This window comes from Leptodactylus fuscus, chromosome 5 (genome assembly GCF_031893055.1).
Source record: "Leptodactylus fuscus isolate aLepFus1 chromosome 5, aLepFus1.hap2, whole genome shotgun sequence".
Taxonomy (NCBI): domain Eukaryota; kingdom Metazoa; phylum Chordata; class Amphibia; order Anura; family Leptodactylidae; genus Leptodactylus; species Leptodactylus fuscus.
Genome location: NC_134269.1, coordinates 152,437,866 through 152,465,266, shown reverse-complemented (window position 1 = coordinate 152,465,266; position 27,401 = coordinate 152,437,866). Strand labels below are relative to the sequence as shown.

The following is a 27,401-nucleotide window of genomic DNA, read 5'->3' as shown; positions in this document are numbered from 1 at the left end:
ACACAGCCTGCACACCCATGTACCCCTCTTGCTCACACAGAGCCTGCACCACCCATTCCCTCCTCTTGCTCACATAGGGGGGAATGGAGGGTGCAGGCTGTGTATGAGAAAGGGGGGAATGGGAGTGTAGACTTTCTCACACACAGCCTGCACACCCATGTACCCCTCTTGCTCACAGGCAGTCTGTAACCCATTCCCCATTTGTACACTGACTTGTACAATCTGGATAGCTCCGCCCACACAACACTTTGATTCTATTTTAGTAGGTTAAGGACCTTTGATGACGTCATGACACAGATCCTTAACATACTAGGATAGATGCTGTCACAAGGTATCAGGGCTTTGGACAGTGGGCAGGAGATAGAAGTTTCTCCTGCCCACTGTCATTATGCAATTGCTGGCTTCACTACTGTTAAAAGATGGACTGCGGAGGAGGCAGCTCCTCTCCATCTTCAGGCAGCAGTTGCAGTAAATAGGACCCATTACCTGCTGCGGTTACTGCAGCAGGTAATGGCCTATTAAAAAAAAAAATCTGCAGCAGTAGCGGCACCGCCCCCCCCCCCTCCCCCCTGTTGTCCTGGGCCCTGTGGCAGCTGCTACTGCTGCTATCACGGTACTTATGCCCCTGCATAAGTTACATGTGTAGACCTTTGTCATAAAGTATTTGTGTATTCTACACACTATTTGTTAGTGTTACCCATACTGGTAACACAGTAAAGTAGAAAGTCAGAGGACAAATCTTTACAGATCCACTTTAATTACTTAGAAATTTTTGAGATGAATGTTTGTAGTTTTTCTGTTCTTAACTAAACTGCAGTAAAAATGCATTTTATGCACTGGAATTGAAACTGGGACACTGACATCCTCTTAAATTACTATGTCAAAGAAGATATTCAACTAAAGATATTCAGAAGATGGCATTACAAGGCAAATAGCTTTTACCAGCTATCAGTAAATCCATGCAGGTATTCAGATGGCACTGTACAAGCAAACACAGTACCCATCAATCTTCCCACTCCATTGTTCACTTATCTTACCTTTACAGCCCATAGAACATTTTTTTTTCTTCATCCTAGCTGTAAACTGCTCAGTGTTAGTGTTTCTCGTAACAAAAGCCCATATTTTGGTACAATAGATAAATGGTGTTGGGATGATAAGATACGTAGATTGGAAAACATATTAATGTATTCATTGCTGAATGTGGTATTGCCTGGACCTGTTATCATTTATATAAAAGGAAAATACTGAGCAAATATCAAAATTTATAATAATAGGTTGCTATCTTATCTTCTAAGTCCTGCTACCCAGTTCTTGTTCCCTCAAAGTCAGCTCTATGACAAGTCATTTCCTTTTTGGTATTACAAATTTGAAGTTATAGCCAATAATAGTGCAAGGCTGTTCAGGAAAAAACAATAGGAAAATAAATTATATGTCCTAATCCTAAATGCCAGCTAGTTCAAAACTCCCAAATTGGGTGTAGATGGATATATTGTAGTGCCAGAATTTGTAGAATATGAACAGAGCTGAAGAGGGTTTTCTGCTAAGCACACACATTCAGCTCTACTTCATCGGGCTAATAGAATGCATTGGCCAGCGCTGATTGGCCAGAGTACGGAATTCGGCCAATCAGCGCTGGCTCTGCTGGAGGAGGCGGAGTCTAAGATCGCTCCACACCAGTCTCCATTCAGGTCCGACCTTAGACTCCGCCTCCTCCAGCAGAGCCAGCGCTGATTGGCCGAATTCCGTACTCTGGCCAATCAGCACTGGCTAATGCATTGTATTGGCGTGATGAAGCAGTGCTGAATGTGTGTGCTTAGCACACACATTCAGCTCTACTTCATCGGGCTAATAGAATGCATTGGCCAGCGCTGATTGGCCAGAGTACGGAATTCGGCCAATCAGCGCTGGCTCTGCTGGAGGAGGCGGAGTCTAAGATCGCTCCACACCAGTCTCCATTCAGGTCCGACCTTAGACTCCGCCTCCTCCAGCAGAGCCAGCGCTGATTGGCCGAATTCCGTACTCTGGCCAATCAGCACTGGCTAATGCATTGTATTGGCGTGATGAAGCAGTGCTGAATGTGTGTGCTTAACACACACATTCAGCTCTACTTCATCGGGCTAATAGAATGCATTTTCCAATCAGCGCTGGCCAATGCATTCTATTAGCGTGAACTGAGTTTGCACAGGGGTTCTAGTGCACCCTCGGCTCTGCTACATCAGATTGCTACATCTGATGTAGCAGTGCCGAGTGTGCATCAGATGTGTAGTTGAGCAAAACTGACTCAGCACTGCTAAGTCTCTGCATTCGCATAGGAATGCATTGGCCAGCCTTCGGCCAATCAGCGCTGGCTCTGCCGGAGGAGGCGGAGTCTAAGGTCGGACCTGAATGGAGACTGGTGTGGAGCGATCTTAGACTCCGCCTCCTCCAGCAGAGCCAGCGCTGATTGGTCGAGTTCCGTACTCTGGCCAATCAGCACTGGCCAATGCATTTCTATGGGGAAAAGTTAGCTTGCGAAAATCGCAAACTGACAGGGATTTCCATGAAATAAAGTGAGTTTTATGCCCCCAGACATGCTTCCCCTGCTGTCCCAGTGTCATTCCAGGGTGTTGGTATCATTTCCTGGGGTGTCATAGTGGACTTGGTGACCCTCCAGACACGAATTTGGGTTTCCCCCTTAACGAGTTTATGTTCCCCATAGACTATAATGGGGTTCGAAACCCATTCGAACACTCGAACAGTGAGCGGCTGTTCGAATCGAATTTCGAACCTCGAACATTTTAGTGTTCGCTCATCTCTAATTATTATCATTATTATTCTATTCTACTAATATTATAAATGTGAAAGTTTGAATGTTTGTTATGCAATCACGCAAAAACGACTGAACCGATTTGGATGAAATGTGGCACATAGATAGTTTGTAACCCCGATTAACATATAAGATGCTTTTCAACCTGGTAAATGACATGGCTTCATAACTGTTATGAATTTATGTTCATATACTATATTAAACTATTCTGCCAGGACTATCAGTTAATTGCAATTTGCTGATAAAGCCTGATATGTTATCTCTCTGTGTAAACACACAAATAACACTGATTCCATTCTGTGCAAGCTTCTGCATATTATCTGATCTGCATAAGTGTTTTGTGAACTGTTCAGCCAGAGGGAGGAGGGGGGAAGAGAAATACAGGAAGTGAGAAGCAGAGGCTGCAGGCAGAGTGCTGAGACACTGAGATGGGAAAACCCCCTTTAATCCAAATAGGAAGTTTTCCAATTTTACTGATATGCCGGAACAATCACAGATACGGCGCAAAGAATAAGTTCAGTAGCAGGCCAGCTTGAGAACTGCCGAAACGCTGGAGCAGGCTTTTTTTTTATTACTCACACATTTTTCATTTCCCTCTGGACCCAATTCTGAAGTCCACACAGATGAAGTTGCAGACAGAAGCTAGTTAATAATAATGTCTGGCTATGTATAATTTAGCTGTTTCAGACCTCACAAAAAAAGTATTTCCCAAGCAAGGACGTTCCTGATTGATTCCAGGCATTAGGCTTTACAGCCACTAATAGATACTGGCTTTACTGGATAAGAAATGATTTATGTGCAGTATCTATAGGTTTCAGTACAATAATGCACACCAGTAATGCCACGGAAAGTAAGACTTTTGTCTGTTAATATCTAAGTGACATACCATGTAAGTAATCCTCCTATTGACCACTGATAGCTAGCAGACAGATGTTTGGTGTCAACATGAACAAGGTTCACTCATTCTGCAATTGACTAATGGTAATAAAACTAGAGAACAAATAATGAAGTGTTGTCAGTTATAAGATATCACATATGTAACATGTCATGGCAGACCAATTAATAGCAATGTTTAACAATTATTTCTTAGGTACACAGAAAACTGAATTACTGTAAATTTGTGACCACTTCCTACCAAGTGTCAAAATGTAAAGGGGATTGAATAAGTATTTGGGAATTCTTTAACATGTAAAAATTACTTATATTTTGCTATTGTGAAGAACATTTTTTTATATACTTTTATTAATCTATCAACCTTCCTTATTGTAGATAGTTCCCATTAGCAATGTTCTAACTAAGCATTGACAAGAAGACTGTGTTCATACACCTGTTCTCAATGTAGTTCATAGAGCTGGGGGGATGGTCACTTCAAATGGCTATATTTCCGGTTTTATTCCATCTAGAAAAAGAGTTCTTTCATAAGAAAGCCTAGATTATCAGTTTGAAGGGCGGAATATACAGCATGAAATTCAAATTCACAACTGTAATCCATCATCATATAAAATGAGAATCAGATTTCTTATGATACAAGAACCATTTTTCTAGGTAGTATAAAACCGAAGAGACAGTCTTTTGTAGTGACCATCCCCCACTTTGGTAAATGCTTCATATTCACAATACAACTATGTACAGAGTTTCCTTAGTAACAGTTCAGTTAGAGGGTTGCTATGGAGAAAGTTAAAGCCTGTTTTATAATAAAAAAAGGAATTTAGCTTGGGTAATAAAGTTTATTGCAAAAATGGGCACCAAAAACCCCCAACACAATAGCCAGGAAAAAAAAAGTGAGGCTGAATTCTCACAATAAAGCTGCAGAAATTCAGCTTTAATTGTTGCATATTTTGGTAGAAGAATAAGAACTTCCTATATTTTTCCCTTACTTTTGTAGCCATTCTTGGCTTTGGCTCATAAAAGTAGCATAATGTACAACAAAAATTTGCATTTCTCTAACATGGGTTCTCAGCCTGAGTTACATTTCTAACTATGCTGTAGCCCAGATGGAGGGAACCGGAGGATGGATTAGTAGAGGTGGTAGCTGTGCCACCGGATAGGCTGAGTGCCCTCCACAATCTCCCAAGCACACCTCCTAGGCCAGGCACTGATGGGGGGGGGGGGCTGCTGTGCTACGCCATGGTTATGGGTGTAGTCCTACAGGGGTGCTTCTAGTTGCAGAGTGGTCCTCTTATCCTGAGCTGGTGTGATGGTGTTTGGAACAGCCCTGATGTTACAGCAGGAATGACTCAGGAGGCAGTAATGGAGTAACAGGTAGAGATGAGCGAGTAGTATTCGATCGAATAGGTATTCGATCGAATACTACGGTATTCAAAATATTCGTACTCGATCGAATACTATTACCTATTCGCAGTAAATATTCGATGAGTAAATATTCGATGAGAAAAATTCAGCTCCCTCATAACAGCAAGCTGCCAGCTCTCTTCCGACTAGCAAGGACTAGCCTGCTGCAGAACCAGCATTGATTTGCCGCCGGTTCGTCTTTGCTAGTCAGGAGAGCTGGGAGCTTGCTGTTACGAGGGAGCTGAATTTTTCTCATAGGAATGAATTGACCAGCGTTGATTGTCCAGTGTAAAGCATTCGGCCAATCAACGCTGGTTCTGCCGGAGGCTCGTCTGTGGGGAGGTAGAGTCTAAGATCGGACCACAGCAGTCTCCAGTGTGGTCCGATTTTAGACTCCGCCTCCCCACAGACGAGCCATAGACAGACGAGCAGAACCAGCGTTGATTGGCCGAATGCTGTACACTGGCCAACCAACACTGGTCAATGCATTCCTATGACAAAAAATTCAGCTGCCTCGTAAGCAAGCTGCCAGCTCTCCTGACTAGCAAGGATGAGCCTGCTGCAGAACCAGAGTTGATTTGCTGCAGGTTCGTCTTTGCTAGTTGGGAGAGCTGGCAGCTTGCGGTTACGAGGGAGCTTACTTTTTATCAGCGCAACTGCAAGCACTGTGCAGTTAAAACGCACGGACCCCATAGACTATAATGGGGTCCGTGCGCTTTAACTGCACAGCGCTCCTCCTAAACACTCTCCACCTGCTACTCGTGGACTTGGTGACTCTCCTTTAATCGAATAGTGGTTTCCCCTGAAATGAGCATTTTTTCCCATAGACTATAATGGGATTCGATATTCGATCGAGTAGTCGAATATTGAGAAACTACTCGAAACGAATATCGAATCTCGAATATTTCACCGTTTGCTCATCTCTAGTAACAGGTTGAACTTTACTCAGCAACTGTAACCATGCAGCTCCCCAATGGGGGTAGTAGTGTCCCACTGTGTAGTATACAGTCTTGGTATTGAGGGATGCCCAGATATAATAACTAGAGATGAGCGAACAGTAAAATGTTCGATATTCGATATTCGTTTTGAATAGCCCCTCAATATTCGACTATTCGAACGAATATCGAACCCCATTATAGTCTATGGGGAAAAAATGCTCGTTTCAGGGGATCCCACTCTTCGACTCAGGAGAGACACCAAGTTCACTATGACACCCCAGGAAATGATGCCAACACCCTGGAATGCAATTTGGACAGCAGGGAAAGCATGTCTGGGGGCATCTAACATGCCCAAGTCACTGTATTACGTCGGGATCCCTGTCAGCTTGCGATATGCGGGAGCTGACTTTTTCCCATAGGAATGCATTGACCAGCGTTGATTGACCGAATGCCATACAGAGTACAGCTTTCGGCCAATCAATGCTGGTTCTGCCGGAGGAGGCAGAATCTAAGATCGGTCCACAGCAGTCTCCATTCTGGTCGGAACTTAGACTCCGCCTCCTCACAGATGAGCCTCTGGCAGAACCAGCCGAATGCTGTATTCTGTATGGCATTCGACCAGTCAACGCTGGTCAATGCATTCCTATGGGAAAAAAGTCAGCTCGCGCATATTGCAAGCTGACAGGAATCCGGACCAGATAGAGCTACAAAGAGCAGGGTGAGTGACATTCCCACCTAAATAAAGGTAATCCCCAGCTAACCCTGCCTGTACATCTGTCCCTGTCTCACAGTCACATAATTCACAGTCTCATATGAACCGGATATTAAACCCAATATTTGTATAAATTGGAAGTCACCTGATTTAGCCAGCCGATTTTTTTCCGATGCCTCTGTTGTCGCAGTTCCTGTCCCACCTCCCCTGCGCATTTATTGGTGCAAAAAAAGCGCCAGGGAAGGTGGGAGGGGGATACAAATTTTTAGTGCGTTTGCCTGGTGGTATTCGATTGGAATTGAATACCTCGAACGGCCTGATATTCGATCGAATATCTATTCAATCGAACAGTGTTTGCTCATCTCTAATCTGTATGTGAATGTTCTTTTAGGATCCGTAATGGTGAGAGATCTTTCCAATTGAAATTATGTATTTCTTGGCATAATCGGAGAAAAACATTGAGCAATACCCCCTCTGAACCACCCTGAAACTGCTATTTGGGGTACCATCGAAAACACCCGTTAGCATTACCCTTTCTGTTGACTGATAGGAACACAACAACAAGGTGCCTTCTAACACAACAGCATCAAAGATATCCTTTATACAGCCATGTGGTCCTTCTTGGCAGATTTTAAAGTGTTCTTGTTAGATTATCTATACAATAACCTAATTTAACTCGCATCCCCATATTGTAAAAGATGTGACCTCCCTCTGTTCTAGTCTAGGCCATCTGTTTACATACTTTGCATAAGAAAGTGTTAAATGAGCTAAAACATTTATTACAATTTAAAAGAAAACAGTATAAGGCTGCATTCACACAGAGTAACGCCAGGCGTCATTTGTGTGTAATTTGTGTGTCTTTTACGGCCGTCATAAAACGTTTACATAGAGTTCTATAGGAAAAGACGCCCGTCATTTACGGCCGTCATTTACGGCCGTCATTGTAATGACGGCCGTAAATGACGGCAGTAAATTACGGACGTCTTTTCCTATAGAACTCTATGTAAACGTTTTATGACGGCCGTAAAAGACACACAAATTACACACAAATGACGCCTGGCGTTACTCTGTGTGAATGCAGCCTAAAAAGGCAAACCAGTAGTATACAATATAGATGTAAGATATATTTATAGTCTATATTACTTATATACATTAATATTACTATCAATTCTAATACAACACATTCACAATCACATGATGTGTTGTGGAACAAATGTATTGTATATGTCAACACATTCTTTGTAAAATATGAACTAACGCAATTATAAAAGAACAGATTTGAAAGAAAGAAAGAACACAGTTATTCCAATTAATCATCAAAATGTGAACTCATGTGCATTGTGACTTTATATAGTATATGCTAATTTATATTCATGCAAATAGATGTAATATACTGTATTGAAAAAGCTGCAAAACGTTATCTGTGCTGGTTTATAAATAGAAATAAATTAATAGCCAAACATGTATACAATGTGAAGAATTAAAAAAAACATTCATTTTTGCTCATAATAATTAGCAAATATTTAACTTTAGGTGAATAAAGCAAGGCTTCCATACTGGAAAATGACTCTTCTCAATGTGTGCAAACTTGTAAACAATTTCAACACCCAAACGGAAGAAGCAGGGGAGACTGGAGAAGAAGATGTCATGGCCAGAAAACAATTTCAAAATTCTTTGGATGGTTTCAACTTGGAAGCAATGTTGACAGCGATTCAACTTCAGAAAATTTGCCAAAGCTTGGTCTTTCAACATTCAGAGGTATGATACAATTTTTAAAGTTGAACAATTTTTGAATTTGATAAATCAATAGTGCAGGCGAAGATAAGCTAATATACTTTATTACGGAAAAGCGGTTGTAACTTTATATTCTTCTTCTCTTGTGTCTGCTCTTATCTTTCTACATTCACTGATTCCATCATTACACTATGCTTGCCATCCGTCCTGGAACATTTGGGAGTCTCCTGCAAAAAGGAGTGACCAGTTGAGTCCTAGTAGGGTTGGGAAATCTCCCATGCCCGGACAGCTGTCTTGACATTTTATGTGTTGGTCATGTCATAAAAAGTGGTGTGACTGGCACCTTTTGTGTCCATGTCACAAAAAGAATGTGAGGCCATGGCATCATTTTACTGTAATGGGCATGGCCATGTGAGAGGCGGTTCTCCAGCAGAGCACAAAACTTGACAAGTATGCTTTAAATGGAAATGCTACATAGAAGCAGATCAGTTTACAATGAAGTACATGAAGAGAAGAGGGGGAGGAGTACAAAGCAGACAGTGGACATGAGGAAATATTATACTGTCGATAGCATCATAGAGTTGTCATGGTCTAGCGTAGAGTGGTCTCTTATGTCTCTGCCATCTCTCTCTGCATTCAGTGAGCTGTCTTCCTCCAGACCACTATGTACAGATTTGAACTGTGGAAGAATGAGGGAAATAAATAAAGAAACAGGCACTTTCATAAAATATATTACAAAATTTACTATTATCCCCTATTATTATCTATAAAAACAAAAAAAAATTAAAACTGTTTACATTTAGAAAATTTTGGCAAGAGGTTTAGGTTTTTTTAAAACAAGAGAAACTAAAGATGAATTAAAGACTATGCACATCTGCTCAAATACTTTATTATTCATTTACTTCATAAATCTAAAAGCAAAATGAAACACATGTTCTACCATTTTGTTGCTGTAGAGTATGTGTAACTTATTCAAATATCTGGCTGTGCTGATGAATCTGACGCAGATAAGATAAGTTGTAAGTTGTCGCTGTCAGATTTTTCTTTATTAGGGTGCATTCACACAATGTCCTTTGGCACGTAATGTGGCACGTAGACGCCGCGGGAGCTTTTGCGGGCCGTATACGCTCCCATTGATTTCAATTGGAGCCGGGATAGTATACGTGGCTCTATTTTGCGGCCGTGATTTTGCGGCGGGAAAATCACGGCCACAAAATAGTGCCGTGTATACGATCCACGCTCCCATTGAAATCAATGGGAGCGTATACGGCCTGCAAAAGCTCCCGCGGCGTCTACGTGCCAAAAGACATCGTGTGTATGCGCCCTTAGAGATTGTAGCATGGAGGAGGAAGTTGTACACTGCAGTTTGGAGAGTAGAGAGGAATGAAAAAAGCATTTTGGTTTTGCAGATGCAGTAATAACAGGCAGAAAAGCACTTGCAAAAAGAAGATTAATTAAATAGGCTGTGCAACTTCCACAAGCCAAAAGGGGTGAGGCTTCACGTTAGAGATGGGTGAACCACTTTATCACAAACCGCATTCGACATGAATATTCCAAATTGTTTGTTTTTTAATGAAACAGAACAAATGAACTAAAATGGTCACTGCCACATGTTTAAGCAGGAAATACAGAAAAGACATATATATGTCACTGATTCACTGTGTGACATTTTAGCACCATCTGAAATCAGCCGACAGCCTCTCAGCAAATAGACAGCTGTGGGAGGACACCTTATAATGCTGATGTCATATACAAATTATAAGATGTTCCAAGTGTCGCCAGAAGATAGTGATAGACATTCTTCATGGAGATAGTGTAGGGTCTATGTTTCATCTCACTGCATCATTTAGAGCACAATTCTGAAAAGCAATAGGATTTCAAGTAATTACAGAGTAGATCAGTAGAAATCAATACATAGAAGTGAAGGACTAGCTGCTGCTCTTTGAGCTACTCTACAGACACACAGACATAACATTTAGGGTAAGTTCACACAGGGTTTTTGGATCAGAACCTGAGGCAGAGGCCGCCTCAGGTTCAGATCCAAAAACCGGGTCGCGGCGACTGAAAGCCGGTGCACTGCAACAGCATCCAGCCGCACACTCTGCTCCGGATTAGGCCCAATGAATGGGCCTAGTCTGGAGGAGGGAGTTTCTCCAGGCCGAATCGCCAGGCAACTCAGCTTGAAGAATGAATATCTTGTTTCTCGCGTCTCACATCTTGCTGGAAGAAATGGCTCCCGGACAAAGCTCCTCAGCGGCTCCCATTGATTTCAATAGGAGCCATCTTTTTGGACAGGGTTTTTGAGGCAAATACGGCCTCAAAACCCTGTGTAACATCTCGGCCTGTTCGGGTCTCTGTGTCACCCTCTGCTCGCATGCTGCGGCACAGGAGGCGTGTGCAGTTTTTAGTTGCACTGTGTGAACACAGCTCTAGTTCTGTAATTGAATTTGCACCACCCGTCTTCTGCCCTTGTTGCCTCTGTCCATTAAGTGGTTAATTTTTGCCTTGCCCTGTGATTGACAGCCTGCCTTCCTATCAGGTTCTGGGCGGGTTCTTCCTCCCTATTTAGTCTTGGCTCACATTCACACTGGGGCTTGCTATTGCCTTGTGCGTACTTGCTTTTTCTGTGGATGTTATTACTTGTATTCTAATCCTTGACCTCTGGCTTTCCCTACTGACTATTCTTTTGGACTTCGATTTGGCACTGCATTGCTCGACTGTTTCCTGACCCTTGGCTAGCTGACCTCCCTTTGTTGTTGTTTTGTCTTGTCTGCATTTTGTGTATCACATGTACAGGAAGGGATCGTCTTCGAGTTGCCGCCTATTACGTAGGATAGGGCCTGGCAATAGGAAGGGACAGTGGGGTGCTTCAGCTTAGGGCTCACTGTCTCTTGTGCCCCATCCCAGGCTGTCCTAGCAATTCCATAACACCCTGTCCAAAAAACCTGATGTGAACTTACCCTTAGCTCTGGCATTGCCAGTAATCTCATTTTAGTCTGTTGTGCAATAAAGCAGTTTCATCTTTATGCACAGTCATTAAACATACTTTTTATTGACAAAACAATCCTGTTAGTGAAAAGTCCTTTGGTAAGGGCTTTTTTGCCAATAGTTTGAATTTTTTCATTACATACATAGCAACTGCTGTACTAACAGCAAATTGCTGATTCTGCCTGTGCAAATATGGGAGAAAAAATTATTTAAGTGGTTTTTGTTTACCCAATATATTATGTAGCCTGGGTTAATCTAAAAAAAAGTTTTGTTTTTTTTTTCTATTTTATACTTTTCTAATCACCAAAAACAGTGTAAAAGAGTTTTGTTAATTTTAAAAAATATTCAAATAATTTCTTCAGCATTTTTTTTGCTATACATATACACAGTATTAAAGCATCTAAAGAAACTCCATTATATCAGCAGTTTTTTGTTGTTGCATTCAGCTCACAATAAACAGTTGCTCTAGTCTGAAAAAGACTCTTGCTATTTATTTTTTGTTGTTTCTAGTTTGCTCACCCATGAGTGTGAAAAACAACAAAAACAAACAAACAAAAAGTGCCAGAACTGTTGCCAATTACAATAATTAAATTAAGCAGTGTGTTCAATAAAAAAAATGAGTGGAAAAAAGAGCAGAGAACAGGCAAGTACTAACATTAAGAATGTAAATGCTATCAGGTTCAGCAACACTACTACTTCCGAAGACTTGCTGTTCTTTCTCTTCATTTTTATGAGTTCGATGAGAATTGCCATTGTTTTTGTTTTTTTTTTCCTTTTTTTTATTTAGGTAGAGATGGTGGTAGAAGACATGAGTGTTGGTGGAAGTAGTATTTGTGGGGCATGTGCTGCTGGTGGTATTGCTGGTAGGGGCCTTAGGGGAAAATCTTCTAGGAATTGTGCGGGCATAAAGGAATTCCATTGCCCTGATAAGTCACAAAAATGTGGCGAAGGTGATGATATTACTAAATCAAATCTGGACCTGGCAACTGAGTCATGGTGACAGGGTGACATCACATGAAGAGGGTGGTGGCAGTTTCAATGGTAAGCATTTCACCAGTCATGTAGCCCCAACACTTAAAACATCTACCAGGGGAATATCTAAGGCAAGGTCAGCTGGTGGTGGCATTGGCAGTGGCATTCCCACTGCTGTTGGCTTTGGCAGCAGCAGCTACATGCCGTCATCACCCATATTGCAATTTTTTTGTATATTGCTAAATGACAAATCAATGCTAAAGTGTAAGCTTGCATTGTAACCATGGCTTTGCAAGCATGCATGTAAGAATTAGGTATCTCCATTCTCACATGAAATGAGGTCACCAGCTCATTTGGCAAAATGGAATTGCCAGAGCCACCAAATGAACAAAACCTTTTTATTCCTTCTTCCTATGATCATCTTTGTAGGCAGGCCATAACTAGTACATGGTCATCATCATTATCATTCATTATCTCCATCTGTTTGTCCTCCTCCATGCTGTCAGTCACCTTTCATAAATATATGTGTGTCTGTCCAGTAAAGAGCACTCGTCACCCAGTCATTATTATTATTATTATTATTATTATTATTATTATTTATTTATTTATATAGCACCATTAATTCCATGGTGCTTTACACATAAATATATGTGTGTCTGTCCAGTAAAGAGCACTCGTCACCCAGTCATTATTATTATTATTATTATTATTATTATTATTATTATTTATTTATTTATATAGCACCATTAATTCCATGGTGCTTTACATTTGGGGGTTACATACAATACACAGAATGTAATGCTAACAATGACCGACTGGCACAGTGGGGTAGAGGGCCCTGTCCGCGAGGGTTTACAATCTATGAGGGAAGGGGGGTAGAGACAGAAGGAGAGGGGGAGACTGTACAGATGGTGGTGCGGTGATAGTGTTATTGGAGGTTGTAGGCCTTCCTGAATAGATGAGTCTTCAGGGCCTTCTTGAAGCCTGTGATTGTGGGGGTCAGTCTTATGTGTCTTGGTAAGGAGTTCCAGAGTATGGGGGATGCACGAGAGAAATCTTGCAGACGGTTGTGTGAGGAGCGGATGAGAGCAGAGCGGAGTAGGAGGTCATTAGAGGATCTGAGGTTACGTGTGGGCAGGTAGCGGGAGATTAGTTCAGAGATGTATGGAGGGGCCAGGTTGTGGATGGCTTTGTATGTTAGCGTTAGTAGCTTGAACTCAATTCGCTGGGCAATAGGTAGCCAGTGGAGGGACTGGCAGAGGGGAGCAGCTGATGAAGATCGGGGCGTGAGGTGGATTAAGCGAGCAGCGCAGTTTAAGGTGGACTGGAGGGGGGCGAGGGTGTTAGCTGGGAGTCCATGGAGAAGGGTGTTGCAGTAGTCTAGGCGGGAGATTATGAGGGCTTGGACAAGCATCTTGGTAGTTTCCTGGGTGAGGAAGGGGCGAATTCGGTGGATTTTCTTGAGCTGGAGGCGGCAGGAGGTGTTGAGGGCTTGAATATGTGGCTTGAAGGATAGGTCAGAGTCCAGGGTTACCCCATGGCATCGGGCCTGTGGGACAGGGATAATTGTGGTTCTATTAAAGAGGACCTTTCACCATATCTGGGCACAGGCAGTGTTATATACTGCCAGAAAGCTGACAGTGCGCTGAATTCAGCGCACTGTCGGCTTTCCCGATCCGTGCCCGGTGTAAAGCGCTATCGGTCCCGGTACCGTAGCGCTTTACAGTCAGAAGGGCGTTTCTGACCATTAGCCAGGAACGTCCTACTGCCTCGCCGCGCCAATCGCGCTGTGCTGTGGAGCCGGGAGGAACGCCCCCTCTCTCTCCTGATAATACTCGTCTACGGACAAGCTGTGTGAGCAGAGGGAGGGGGCGTTCCTCCCGGCTCCACAGCACAGCACGATTGGCGCCGCGAGGCAGAAGGACGTTCCTGGCTAATGGTCAGAAACGCCCTTCAGACCATAGAAGAGCTACGGTACCGGGCCATAAGCTCTTCACACCGGGCACAGATCGGGAAAGCCGACAGTGCGCTGAATTCAGCGCACTGTCAGCTTTCTGGCAGTATATAGAACTGCCTGTGCCCAAAAGTGGTGAAAGGTCCTCTTTAACTTTGATAGATGGGTCAGGTGGAGGGGCCATACAGGATGGGCTGAAGATGATAAACTCTGTTTTCTCCATGTTGAGTTTGAGAAAGCGGGAGGAGAGGAAGGAGGCTACGGCCGCTAAACAATCTGGAATTCTGGCCAGCAGGGAGGTAATGTCTGGTTCAGAGATGTAGATTTGGGTGTCATCGGCATAGCAGTGGTACTGAAAGCCATGAGATTCTATGAGTTGGCCCAGGCCAAGGGTGTAGATGGAGAACAGGAGGGGTCCTAGGACAGAGCCCTAGGACCCCGGATGGTTTGCAACTTTAATTCCAACCTGACTAACATTCTGCTGGAATCCACTGTTTTTTGCAAACTGATGGCAGTCTCAATACCTAGCCACTATTATTTCTCGAGAAAAGTTGTGACCTGCTTGTGACCACAGACACAATGAATTGGATAACTGGTCTGTGAGAAGAACAACAGTTTCAACCTTTAGGAGGAATCCCCATGTTGCAGAAATGTAGCTTTTTTTGCTGCAGATTTTGCAGCAGTTATTTTAGCAAAACCAGGAATGAATTGAGCAGAAGGAAGAAGTGTAAGTACTTCCAATATATTTCACATTCCTTTTGTAACAATTCTTGTCTTTGGCTCCAAAAATGCAGCAAAATTTGCAAGAAAAAAAGCTGAATTTCTGCCACATGGGCCCTCAATCTTAGTCATGAATCATGATAATAGGTTTTGGTTTTGGAATATAGTCTAGCTTTTTCAGCTGACAGGCCATAGTGTGATAGTGTGCCCCAAATTTTTCTTGAAATTTTGTAAATGTCCACTCCACCAACAAGATGCCAGTGTGGCATTTGATCCCATACAGGGATAACTATCAGGTAAGTGCAGGTTCTTTTCTGTTTCTCTAGTGTTGTTTTCATGGTCAGAATGAAGAATCCTTTCCATTTCAGAATCTATTCTGAATTTTCTTGAAGTTCTCTAGTTGGCAATGCCATGCCACTGCCATTTGGTTAGCATAATAAAACAAAGATAAAGCAAACAATCTCAGCACTGCTTCCAATACAAACGCAATGTTGGTGTGGCATTCTGCTCTCATGAATGGACAATTCTTTGTGGCTTTTTTTCTTTTTTCTGTGAAAAGCCAATTCTTCATCACTTGCCTCACAGCCACATTTTTGTCTCCCAAATAACAATAACCCTGTAGCACTTACAATATATCAAAACAGTCTGTTTTCTAAAAACAAACAAACAAACAAAAAAAAACATTGCTTTTTGTAATACAACCACCATGTGTATCTACACAATTATTATTCAAATTACATGTTAACATAGAGCCCCTTCTTTGATATCACCTTCATAATTCTTGCATCCATGGAAGCGAGTTTGTTGATAGATTCTGCTTGAATTTCTTTGCAGGATGTCAGAATAGCCTCCCAGAAGTGATGTTTTGATGTAAACTGCCTCTCACCCTCATATATCTTTTGCTTAAGTATACTCCAAAGGTTCCCAACACGGCTGAGATCAGGGGAAGATGGTGGCCACACCATGAGGTTCTCTCCTTTTATACATATAGCAGCCAATGACTCATAGGTATTCTTCGCTACATGAGATGGTGTATTGCCATGCGTGAAAACCATATTGGTACAAAAGGCACACTTCTTCTTTTTATACCATGGAAGAAAGTGGTCAGTCAGAAACTCTATATACTTTCTAGAGACTATCTTCACAACAACAGGGACCCTAAATGGCCTTCCCAGCTCTCCCCATGATTCTGGCCCAAAGCATGACTCCACCAGCTCCTTGCTGATGTTGCAGCCTTGTTGGGACAAGGTGGCCATCCACAGAGCATCCTCTACTCCATCCATCTGGACCATCTAGGATTGCACAGCACTAATTATCCCAGCACTCATCAATTAGTCTTCATGTATGCAAATGTCCAGCTCACCCCAATTCCATATGAAACAAAATTCCTGGGCTGCACGGATGCGGATAGACTCCAATCCACACTGATACGATAACTGATAGTAGAAGGATCCAGCGTCACCAGGTAAGTAAAATATAACTTTTATTTTTCCATTTTAAAAGTTTACAGCATTCCAATTAGATGGCAAGCATATACGAATGGAGAAACACTGCTACGCGTTTCGGGACCTTCCTCGTCCCTTCGTCATGGCCATGACGAAGGGACGAGGAAGGTCCCGAAACGCGTAGCAGTGTTTCTCCATTCGTATATGCTTGCCATCTAATTGGAATGCTGTAAACTTTTAAAATGGAAAAATAAAAGTTATATTTTACTTACCTGGTGACGCTGGATCCTTCTACTATCAGTTAGTCTTCATGTATGTCTGGGCCCACTGCAACTGTTTCTTCTTATGAGCATTGTTTATGGGTAGTAAAATTGTAGGTATATGCACAACTGCAAGCCTCTAAAGGATCCCAAACCTTAAAGTTCGTGCCTCCAGAGGGACCAGCAGCTTCAAATTTTGCTGCTTTTTAATGGTATTTTAGCAGCTACTCTCTTAATCTGATTAATTGTCTAGCAGAAACCTTCCTCATTATGCCTTTATCTGCACAAACCCCTCTGTGCTCTGAATCAGATACAATTCTCTTTACCTTGTCCAAAGCATTGCACTATTTGATGCTTTTTGGTAGCAAAGAGATCCTTTTTCTTTCTCATATTGCTTGAAACCTGTAGCATAATTCCCAATGCAAGTGCCAATAATGCTATAGATATTGCCGCAATATGCATATGCGGTAGCACTTAATAGACATCAGACACCATATGGATTTTAATAAACTGTATTTATTATTCCCTCTGTCTGTAAATATATTTACTGATTATCATTATTATGCCTTCTCTTATATATGGAGCTTAACAACAGGATCCATTTTATTATTGTTTTTTGCTGTGTGGATTAGTGAGCCCTCCCATTAGGAGAGGGGCTCCCTTATATGATTGTCTATAAAAAGTTGGTATATTGCCATTTTAATTGTATACACTTGAAAAAGGGGGACAAGTCCCTGAAATGCATTGTGTTTGTGTGAATACAAATAAAGGACTTCTATCTGGATGATTTGGTGAGCACAGGTTCTTCTTTTTTTGGATGGCAATCACAATGCATCCTTCTTACATTCTCTGATAAATCATGGATCTGGACCCTATTCCAAGGAGATGGAGATCTTGCTGCATCTTATGACCCAATGAAGTTTCCATGTGAACTTGATTGTTGTGTAAAGTCACAACTGAATCAGATGAGACACCAACTAGGTTGTTACCCTACACAGTGTTACTTTAAGTGCCACTCAGTGCTTGATTTTTGTCTTATGTGGATACATAATAATGTGGAACACTCTTTTTAAGTAGGTTTCCTTAAATTGGGCTCACCTGGCAAATTAATTATCACATATGTTTGAGATTGATTTCAATGATCTAAAGAGCCCTGAGAGTCGATACTATCCATGAGGGTAATTGAACAACAAAAACTGAAATCTTCATGACAGTTAAATCCGATTTTCATAAATGTTTCTGACATGGTATATAAAAAACCTGAGCAAGCACATTTTCCCAATAAAAGGATAATGTTAAAATGCATAAAAGCACATGGCAGCACAGTGTATGGTTAAACCTGGAGTTGTATCCACTGCCTACCATGATGTATGTTTTTTCATACATACATCACTTTCACTTTGACATCACTTTAGCTGTGTTTACCTGAGGCCTCGTTCACATATGCATTGGTAATCTTTTCGGGTGAGTCTGCATATGGACCCCCCAAAAGGACTACCAAATGCATTGGCAAGCGGTGTGCAGTGGAAGCACACGGACCACATAGACTATAATTGGGTCCGTGTGCTTTTCGCATGGTCTCCGCACAAGCCATGTGGACAGGAAAGTAGATCGTGAACTTGCCAATGATAGTAGTAGTCCATATGGGGGGGTCCCCATGTGGACTCCCCTGAACAGATTACCAACGCAGATGTGAATGAGGCCTTACTCTTTGTTCACATCAGCGTTGGTATGCCGTCGGGGAGTGCGAATGGGATTGCCCGAATGGAATACTAAATGTAATTGCAAGCGCTGGGCAGTAAAACCACACGGACCCCATAGACTATAATGGGGTCCATGTGCTTGCCGTGCGCTGCCCGCAGGAATCATGTGGGCAGAAATGTAGGTTGTGAACTACTTTCCTGTCCGCATCATCCTTGCGGAGATCTGACGGCAAGCACATGGACCCCATTATAGTCTATGGGGTCTGTGTGCTTTCACTGGCACACTGATTCCAGTTGCGTTCAGTATTCCGTTCAGGGGGTCCTCATGTGGACTTCCCCGGACAGAATACCAATGCAGATGTGAACGAGGCCTTAGAGAGCTAGAAATTAGATAGGTATGCTCCTAGAAACTATGATAGTTTTCTACACACTTTAAGCCATTTTAAGGTTCACCCATCTCTAGTTCACATATAGTATTCAATTGTATCAAAGTTTGTGAATACAAGAGAGTGAGGAAGCATGAGGGAGTCTCCTGGACCATAGTAGGAGGAAGTAGTACAGGAATGAAGCTGTAATGATATTTGATGGCTTAGTGAAGACAGCAGTGTTCTGGAGTCACACAACTCATGTATCGCTTGGAGGGATACTTCTGCATTAAATAGTCTGAAACCAATTGCGGTTTGCTGTCTAAATATCAGGGGTGTGAAAATAAAAGTGGATCAAGGGCTATGGCTTAGACCTTTGAGCAACTTCCATAACTCAAGGCAACCACAAAGATATTTAAAATTAATTTTCTCCATGTCAAATGTCTCTAAAACCTGTAAGAAAAAAATTGCTAAGAGAGGCAAAGCAGAAATAATTTTATAAGCTACATCTTTTGGGGTTTATATGGTCTGAGCTCCCCATAAGATATAGTTGCCTTTAGAGCAAACACAATAAATCCATAATTAGTCAATAGAATGGCCTGTCTTCTCTTCTTTCATGACCTGCAGCTACTAAGGTTGTCAGGACTCCTTCATTTTCCTTCTTCATGGTATTAGTATTCAAATGTTCAAACAAATGAGGATTTCTGAAGTAATTGTTGTTATGGACATCCTGAAGAGAGTCCGCTGAGTATTCATGTATTCTGCTCAGTATTTTTTTCTATTTAGAAACAATAAATTGATGTTCTTTTGAAAAGTAATGGACATTAAAAGAGTGGCAGGACTCACTTTACAAGGTCAGACAGCAATTGGGCAAAGTAATTTAAGAAACTGAAAATATGAAAAATATTAAAGGAAAAAGCATAAAGAAGAGTGGAAGCATGATAAGTGGCTACGTTTGAAGAGAACAAAAATTACAGACCATTATATGAGAGTGCTATAGCAAATGCCATATCTTGAGGATATATTGTTCCAACTTCTATAATACAGTACTATATTACAGATAGCTTTTGATTTCCAAAAGCAAATTACATATTGTTTAAAAATATAGTCTAAGAAGAGTGCATCAAGTGGAATAGTTCAAGAATAATGGCAAGAATCCCTTCTGACCTCCCAATACATTTCTGTAATCCTTTGAAATGAATACTGGCTGTGCTGACCAGGAGTGCACTAGAGAAGAAGCCAAGTAATCTGAACACTTCTTCTGCAGAGCCTGGCCAGCTTAATGTTTTTGAAATGGCAAAATCCATTGTAACCCCATTGCTTTGGGGGAAAAATAAACCTGATTCATAGTATTAAAATATTTTACAGAGGCATAGACACATCCGGAAGTACAACTGCAAGGAGTCTACACATTTATGTTGTTTGTTAGTACAGTTTCTTATTGTTCTTCTTTCATGGTTCCACAATTTGGGGTAGGGAACCTATGGATCTCCAGCTGCTGTGAAATTACAACTCCCAACATGCTCCATTCACTTCCATGGGAATTCCAAGAACAGCAGAGCAAGTATGCATGTTGGGAGTTGTAGTTTTGCAACAGCTGGAGAGCAGTACGTTCCCTACCTCTGACCTAAGTGTTTCATATATTACCAAACATTTAGCAAAGTAGTATGTCCTATCTAATTTTCTTTGTAATTTTACATATCATAGACCTGAAAGTGCAGGCTTTAATTCTACTATTGTCCTCACAGTCTTTTCCTTCATCTGTATTCCCTAATTCCCTTACTAAGTTTGAGCCCATTGATGTTTTAAATGTTATTCATCAGCAAATCCTGTTACTTGGCTAGAGCATTGCAAGAAAATACAGTATATTAATAAACTAGCCTAAATAGTGATGCCAAAACAAAAGCCCTTTTACAAAATGTCCCAATAAAATGTTATGAATATTGTTTCAGTAGTCACATATTAAGAAAACCTTACAAATTTCCCTACATTAATTAAAAATGTCAATTTAGATAGGCAGTCTGAAAACTGCCAAATTTATTATAGTGGCTCAAGTTGGATAATGAAGCAGTTGTGTCTTTAGACTGTCTAATATACATTTATACCACCTCGTGACGTAATGTTGATGTGACCATTCACGTCAACATTAAAAATGACCATGTGACAGCCACTTTTTCCATCGGCCTACACTCAGATGAATATGGTAGACCCAAAGGGACACCCATTTTTATGGATCCTTCATACATTTCAGTGTATTGATGGATCAGTAAAAACCAAGTAAAAATAGGACAAGGCCTATTTTTTGACGATCCCTTAAAATGGACAATCAAAAAAAGGTCAAGTGAATAACTCATATTCACATACAGTGAATTTAATACAGCTGTGTAACTGCCATTATGAAAGCTATCTTCACACCGCTGGATGTCCCACATATGCAAAGTGACCATGAAAAACAGGCCACTTCATCTTTTTTTCACAGCTGATTTCAGACATGTATGTCTAAGTTGACTTACTTTGAGTCAGAGTTTTATGCCTAAATTTTGTCACAATTGGGAAACACATTGTCACATCATACGTCATGCTCCATTTCATCTACACTCACCGGCCACTTTATTAGGTACACCATGCTAGTAACGGGTTGGACCCCCTTTTACCTTCAGAACTGCCTCAATTCTTCGTGGCATAGATTCAACAAGGTGCTGGAAGCATTCCTCAGAGATTTTGGTCCATATTGACATGATGGCATCACACAGTTGCCGCAGATTTGTCGGCTGCACATCCATGATGCGAATCTCCCGTTCCACCACATCCCAAAGATGCTCTATTGGATTGAGATCTGGTGACTGTGGAGGCCATTGGAGTACAGTGAACTCATTGTCATGTTCAAGAAACCAGTCTGAGATGATTCCAGCTTTATGACATGGCGCATTATCCTGCTGAAAGTAGCCATCAGATGTTGGGTACATTGTGGTCATAAAGGGATGGACATGGTCAGCAACAATACTCAGGTAGGCTTTGGCGTTACAACGATGCTCAATTGGTACCAAGGGGCCCAAAGAGTGCCAAGAAAATATTCCCCACACCATGACACCACCACCACCAGCCTGAACCGTTGATACAAGGCAGGATGGATCCATGCTTTCATGTTGTTGACGCCAAATTCTGACCCTACCATCCGAATGTCACAGCAGAAATCGAGACTCATCAGACCAGGCAACGTTTTTCCAATCTTCAATTGTCCAATTTCGATGCGCTTGTGCAAATTGTAGCCTCAGTTTCCTGTTCTTAGCTGAAAGGAGTGGCACCCGGTGTGGTCTTCTGCTGCTGTAGCCCATCTGCCTCAAAGTTCGACGTACTGTGCGTTCAGAGATGCTCTTCTGGCTACCTTGGTTGTAACGGGTGGCTATTTGAGTCACTGTTGCCTTTCTATCAGCTCAAACCAGTCTGGCCATTCTCCTCTGACCTCTGGCATCAACAAGGCATTTCCGCCCACAGAACTGCCGCTCACTGGATGTTTTTTCTTTTTCGGACCATTCTCTGTAAACCCTAGTGATGGTTGTGGTGAAAATCCCAGTAGATCAGCAGTTTCTGAAATACTCAGACCAGCCCTTATGGCACCAACAACCATGCCACGTTCAAAGGTACTCAAATCACCTTTCTTCCCCATACTGATGCTCGGTTTGAACTGCAGGAGATTGTCTTGACCATGTCTACATGCCTAAATGCACTGAGTTGCCGCCATGTGATTGGCTGATTAGAAATTAAGTGTTAACGAGCAGTTGGACAGGTGTACCTAATAAAGTGGCCGGTGAGTGTAAATCTCTCCCATTTGCTGAGCTAGACAGAAAAAACAGTCTGAGGCTAAGGCCCCATGTTGCGGAAACTGAGCCTTTTTTGTTGCAGATTTTGTTGCATTTTTTGAGCCAAATCCAGGAGTAGATTGAGCAGAAGGTAAAAGTATAAGAAGCTTCCTAGGTATTTCCCATTTCTTTTGTAGCCGATCTTGGCTTTGGCTAAAAAAAAATGCAACAAAATCTTCAACAAAAAAAGCTGCGTTTCCGCAATGTGGGGCCTTAGCCTGAAGCAAGATGAGTCTAAAATGTGACAAAATGCACCTAAGATATGCCTATTTTAGTTCAGGGTTCAGGGGCAGCCACCATACTAAACTAACACCGTTGTGTCCAGAGAATACAGGGTTTAGGGTGCTATTACATGGGCTTTTTTTTTTCTTACACCAATGAAAATACTCAACAGTGATTAGAAATGTAAAACAGTTGTGTGATTTAAGAAGAAAAAAAGCACGTGTTAACAAAAGTAAAAAAAAAAAAAATCATACATGTAACAGCCATAACATTTTTTTTCCTATTCATAGAGACATATGAGAGCTTATTTCCTAGTGATAAAAAACAAAAAAGACACCGAGCACACTATATAGTGTAGAATGTCTGATAAATTTTGGTGGAAATAACCAGAAGTTGTAATTTAAAAGGACCAAATGGCCTCTCACCTGATAAGGTAGTGACAATCGTTCACAACTACGTTTAGGGTTTACCGCCAGGGAGGGGAGGCAACACGTCTGATGGACACCGGCCAAGGCCGGGGAAGATAGCGTTTTCAATTAAATGGAAAGACGGCGCTCTCAGGTCACAGCAGAATTTTCTTGAATACAACAATGATGCACAACGCTAAAAAAATCGCCGTGTTTCGGGCACACCTGCCCTTTCTCAAGTGCGTAACTTCACACAAAGCTCGGTCAATCCGGAAGATGTATACATATTGTATGCCCTTACAATACATACAATATGTATACATCTTCCGGATTGACCGAGCTTTGTGTGAAGTTATGCACTTGAGAAAGGGCAGGTGTGCGCGAAACGCGGCAATTTTTTAGCGTTGTGCATCATTGTTGTATTCAATAAAATGCTGCTGTGACCTGAGAGCGCCGTCTTTCCATTTAATTGAAAACGCTATTTCCTAGTGATACCATTTAATAGTCCTTACAATGTACTTGAAAGATGGAAACAAAAATCTAAGGGGGCGTTCAAATTAGCGTCGTTGTCCGACAGCTGTTGCCCGATGCTAATGCCCACGCAAGATTTTAGCATCGGACACTATCTGCGTCCATTACAATTTGCATTATTTTAAATGAGACATCATTCCTTTAGTGTCCGTAGGTGTCCTTAAGTGTCCGTTTACAAAGATTTCCGATTTTTCAAGCGGACAGCTAAATCCTACATGTACAAATCACGTTACCTATATTCTTTGGGTCATTAAGATCAAAGCCATATTATTTCTACCAATGGAAATCTAATGTGTATGGCCAGCTATACTCAACTTGACAGATCTGTTAACACTTTTAACCCTACATCTACTTAGCTATGAAATTTGACCAAGGCAAAGCCTGTATTGGAAAGCTACGGTAACTCTTTTCTACGAGAATCAGGTAGAAACTAGGACTTCAGACAATGCTCCTGGAAAATAACTATCCTTCAAGCTGATGAAAGTGCCTGCAAATTGACTTTTTCCATTTTACGGTACAAAAAAACCCTACTGTCAGTACAGGCATAGTACTATGAAATATAAATATAGAATGAACTCACTACTTCTCCAATTATAAGAGTCTTAGCACAGGATATTATACTTACTGACATCCATATCCCTTGTAATACAATGTATCAGACAAACGAGATTTTTCATTTGTCATTTTAATGAGATGTCCTTAACTTTATTTTTCTTTCAGCTGCTTCAACGGGATTACCTTGAACCCAGCAGTTCAAACAGTGAAAATGAAGACATTGTAAAGAGGAAAACCCCTTATATTTTCAAGAGACAGGCCATTGTAAGCAAAGCCAGAAGACCCTACATACTGAAAAGGGGCTCTTATTACTAACAAATTCAATATGATTCACTACAACGTGTTCAATTTATAAGTAAATGTGATTTATGGTTATTTTACTTACAATTAAAGTTATATTTGTGCCATAAATAAATTGAAAAATAATTGTCATTAATATAAAGTAAATGTGTTTTTATTCATGTTGTTTGTTCAATGTGATTTTTATATACATAAATTTATTTGGACTTTTACATTTTGAAAATAAATACCATTTATCTGCATTGTGTTAATCCATAAGATGAATCAAAAGCAATATTGGCTGACAACATTGGACTATTGCTGAAAAGTATATTAAAGAAAGTGCATATAAGAATTACCAGAAATATTAGTCAGATTTAGTCCTTAAAATGACTTTTTAAAAAGTGTATCTGTTTTAAACCATGTTTCTCATCTAGAATGACAATAAAGTTATAGGAATATATTAAAAATGTATATTTTTATAGATTTTTTTTTATTTTGTGTATTCTTTCCCATAAACATAAGATTGCAAAGAAGAAACACAGTAATACATTAGGGAGTTAAAGAAGATTTACCAGAGGGTTGGACTGGATTCTCCAAGAAGTCTTCTCCATGCAGCATCCCCGTGGCGTCTTCCGGCTCTGAATTCACTCTGCTAGGCATCGGGCCTGGGCAGAGCCGACTGCGCATGCCCGCACTACAAGAAAATGGCTGCTTACAGTCAAAGCAGCCATTTTCTTGTAGCGCCAGCATGCGCAGTCGGCTCTGCTCAGGCCCGATGCCTGGCAGAGTGAATTCAGAGCCGGAAGACATGGCGGGGAAGCTGCGCGGAGAAGACTTCTAAAGGTAGGAGAAGAACCAGCATTGATTGGCCGACTGTATAGCATTCGGCCAATCAACGCTGGTTCTGCATCGAATTTTTCCATTCAAATAGCGAGTGGTACTCGATCGAGTACGAGTATTTTGAATACCGTAGTATTCGATCAAATACCTACTCAATTGAATACTACTCGCTCATCTCTAATGACTACCTATGAGTTCCCTCTTTCATTCACAAAATTTTCCCCTAAGCATCATATTGCTGTTGGAGGTCTGCAGCTGATCGAGCCGCAATGCTGCACATCTGCTGGAGATGCCCCTTGATAAGTTCTTTTTGGAACGAAATACACAGAATAATCAAACTGGTTACTGGAGTTGAGTGGAAGGATGACCCAGTTTCCTTTTATACTATAATTTCCCCCCCCCCCTGTAAACTTCCTAAACATACACACAAATTGATCGGCTTTCTACTAGTGGCAGTCAGGTCCATCATACCCAGGTTGTGGAAATCCACCTTTCCTCTGACACACTCAGCATGATTCCAAGAGATCCTGTACATATGGCATATAGAGAACCTTGTCGGGGAACTCAGATCAGACGACAGCGCTCAACAAAAAGTGTGGCTTCTTTTCTATTACTCTGTAGCCTCCAAACCCCCTTCCATTCTCCTTCTGCTTAAGCTCCCCTTTCCCCCCCATTTTAGACTACCTCCTCCTCACCACGCTCTGCCACCTGCTGACCCAGGTCCCCATGTGTACCCCACTCCCACACCAGACTCTCTGTTGCACTTGTTTTTCTGAGTGGAGGTACACTCTTTTAGAATTTCACTACCACCTTGTGACCTCTCCTCCATTATCTTGCATTGTATTCAAATTTTATTGCTCTACTGAGCCAGAACTTTTTGCATCCTCCACCCTCCTATTGTGTCACATCCACTCCCCATATAAAGTCATACAACTTTCCCTGCTCCCTCCATCCCCAACCTTGTCGTGAAGCACTTTTTCCTAGTTTTGCTTCTGAATTTTATTGATTGTAAAACATTCAATAAAATTTTTTAATTAACCCATGGACAAGAGCGGTACTATGTCAATACAAAAGTGCACCTTTTTTTTCGGATCCTTTACAACCCCTATATAATTATGACAACCAATTTTGAAATTTTACTTCTGTGTTAAGATTTAATTGCTGAAAGTATAGGTCCAAAGTATTAGAATGCAATACTGTCATAACAATCTTCCATATTTTACATGGTCCCTAGTTCTAAGCAGCCATATTTGTTAAGAAACATTTGTTAATGGTTGACAAGAATTAGCATGTTTAGGCAATCATGTCACAAAATGAATATATGTGTCTTATAAGCTATAAGTATGTAAAAGCTAAATGAAAAGCCATAATAGTTAGGGGGTAGTCACACGGAAGAATTTGGAGTGGCATTAGCTTAATAATATCTGTAAATGAAGAGATAAAGATTTATCCAGCAAAAAAAAAAAAAAAGAAAAAAAGACAGGGAGTGGTTCATCTGCATCTGTCATTTCATGTCCATTGCTCTCCTCCTATGACAGATGACAACAGACATTAAATAACAGGAGTGTGCAACCACCCTTATACTACACTAGCAGTATCCGCGACTCTGTCCGTGGCACCTTCACTCCCTGCGCGACACCTCCCACACGGCCCCACCCTCCCCCGCGCACCCGTCCCCTCCCCCCACATGCGCAGCATATCCGAGCTCGTTTCCCCACAGTGCCGCACCCAAGGCTGCCACTTCTGTCCATGCACAAATGTAAAGCACCATGGAATTAATGGTGCTATATAAATAAACTATAATCATAATAATAA

General features: G+C 41.4%; 1 protein-coding gene across 1 annotated transcript in view; it reads left to right on the top strand.

Annotated features, from left to right (window-relative positions):
- NTS (neurotensin) overlaps nt 1-25,122 on the top strand; it is a 39,183-nt gene extending 14,061 nt beyond the window's left edge. The window contains exons 3-4 of the mRNA XM_075274538.1: nt 8,282-8,506; nt 24,630-25,122. Coding sequence (XP_075130639.1) covers nt 8,282-8,506; nt 24,630-24,779 — 375 coding nt within the window. The 3' untranslated portion in view covers nt 24,780-25,122. The remainder of the gene's footprint in view (nt 1-8,281; nt 8,507-24,629) is intronic.
- The last annotated feature ends 2,279 nt before the right edge of the window (nt 25,123-27,401 follow it).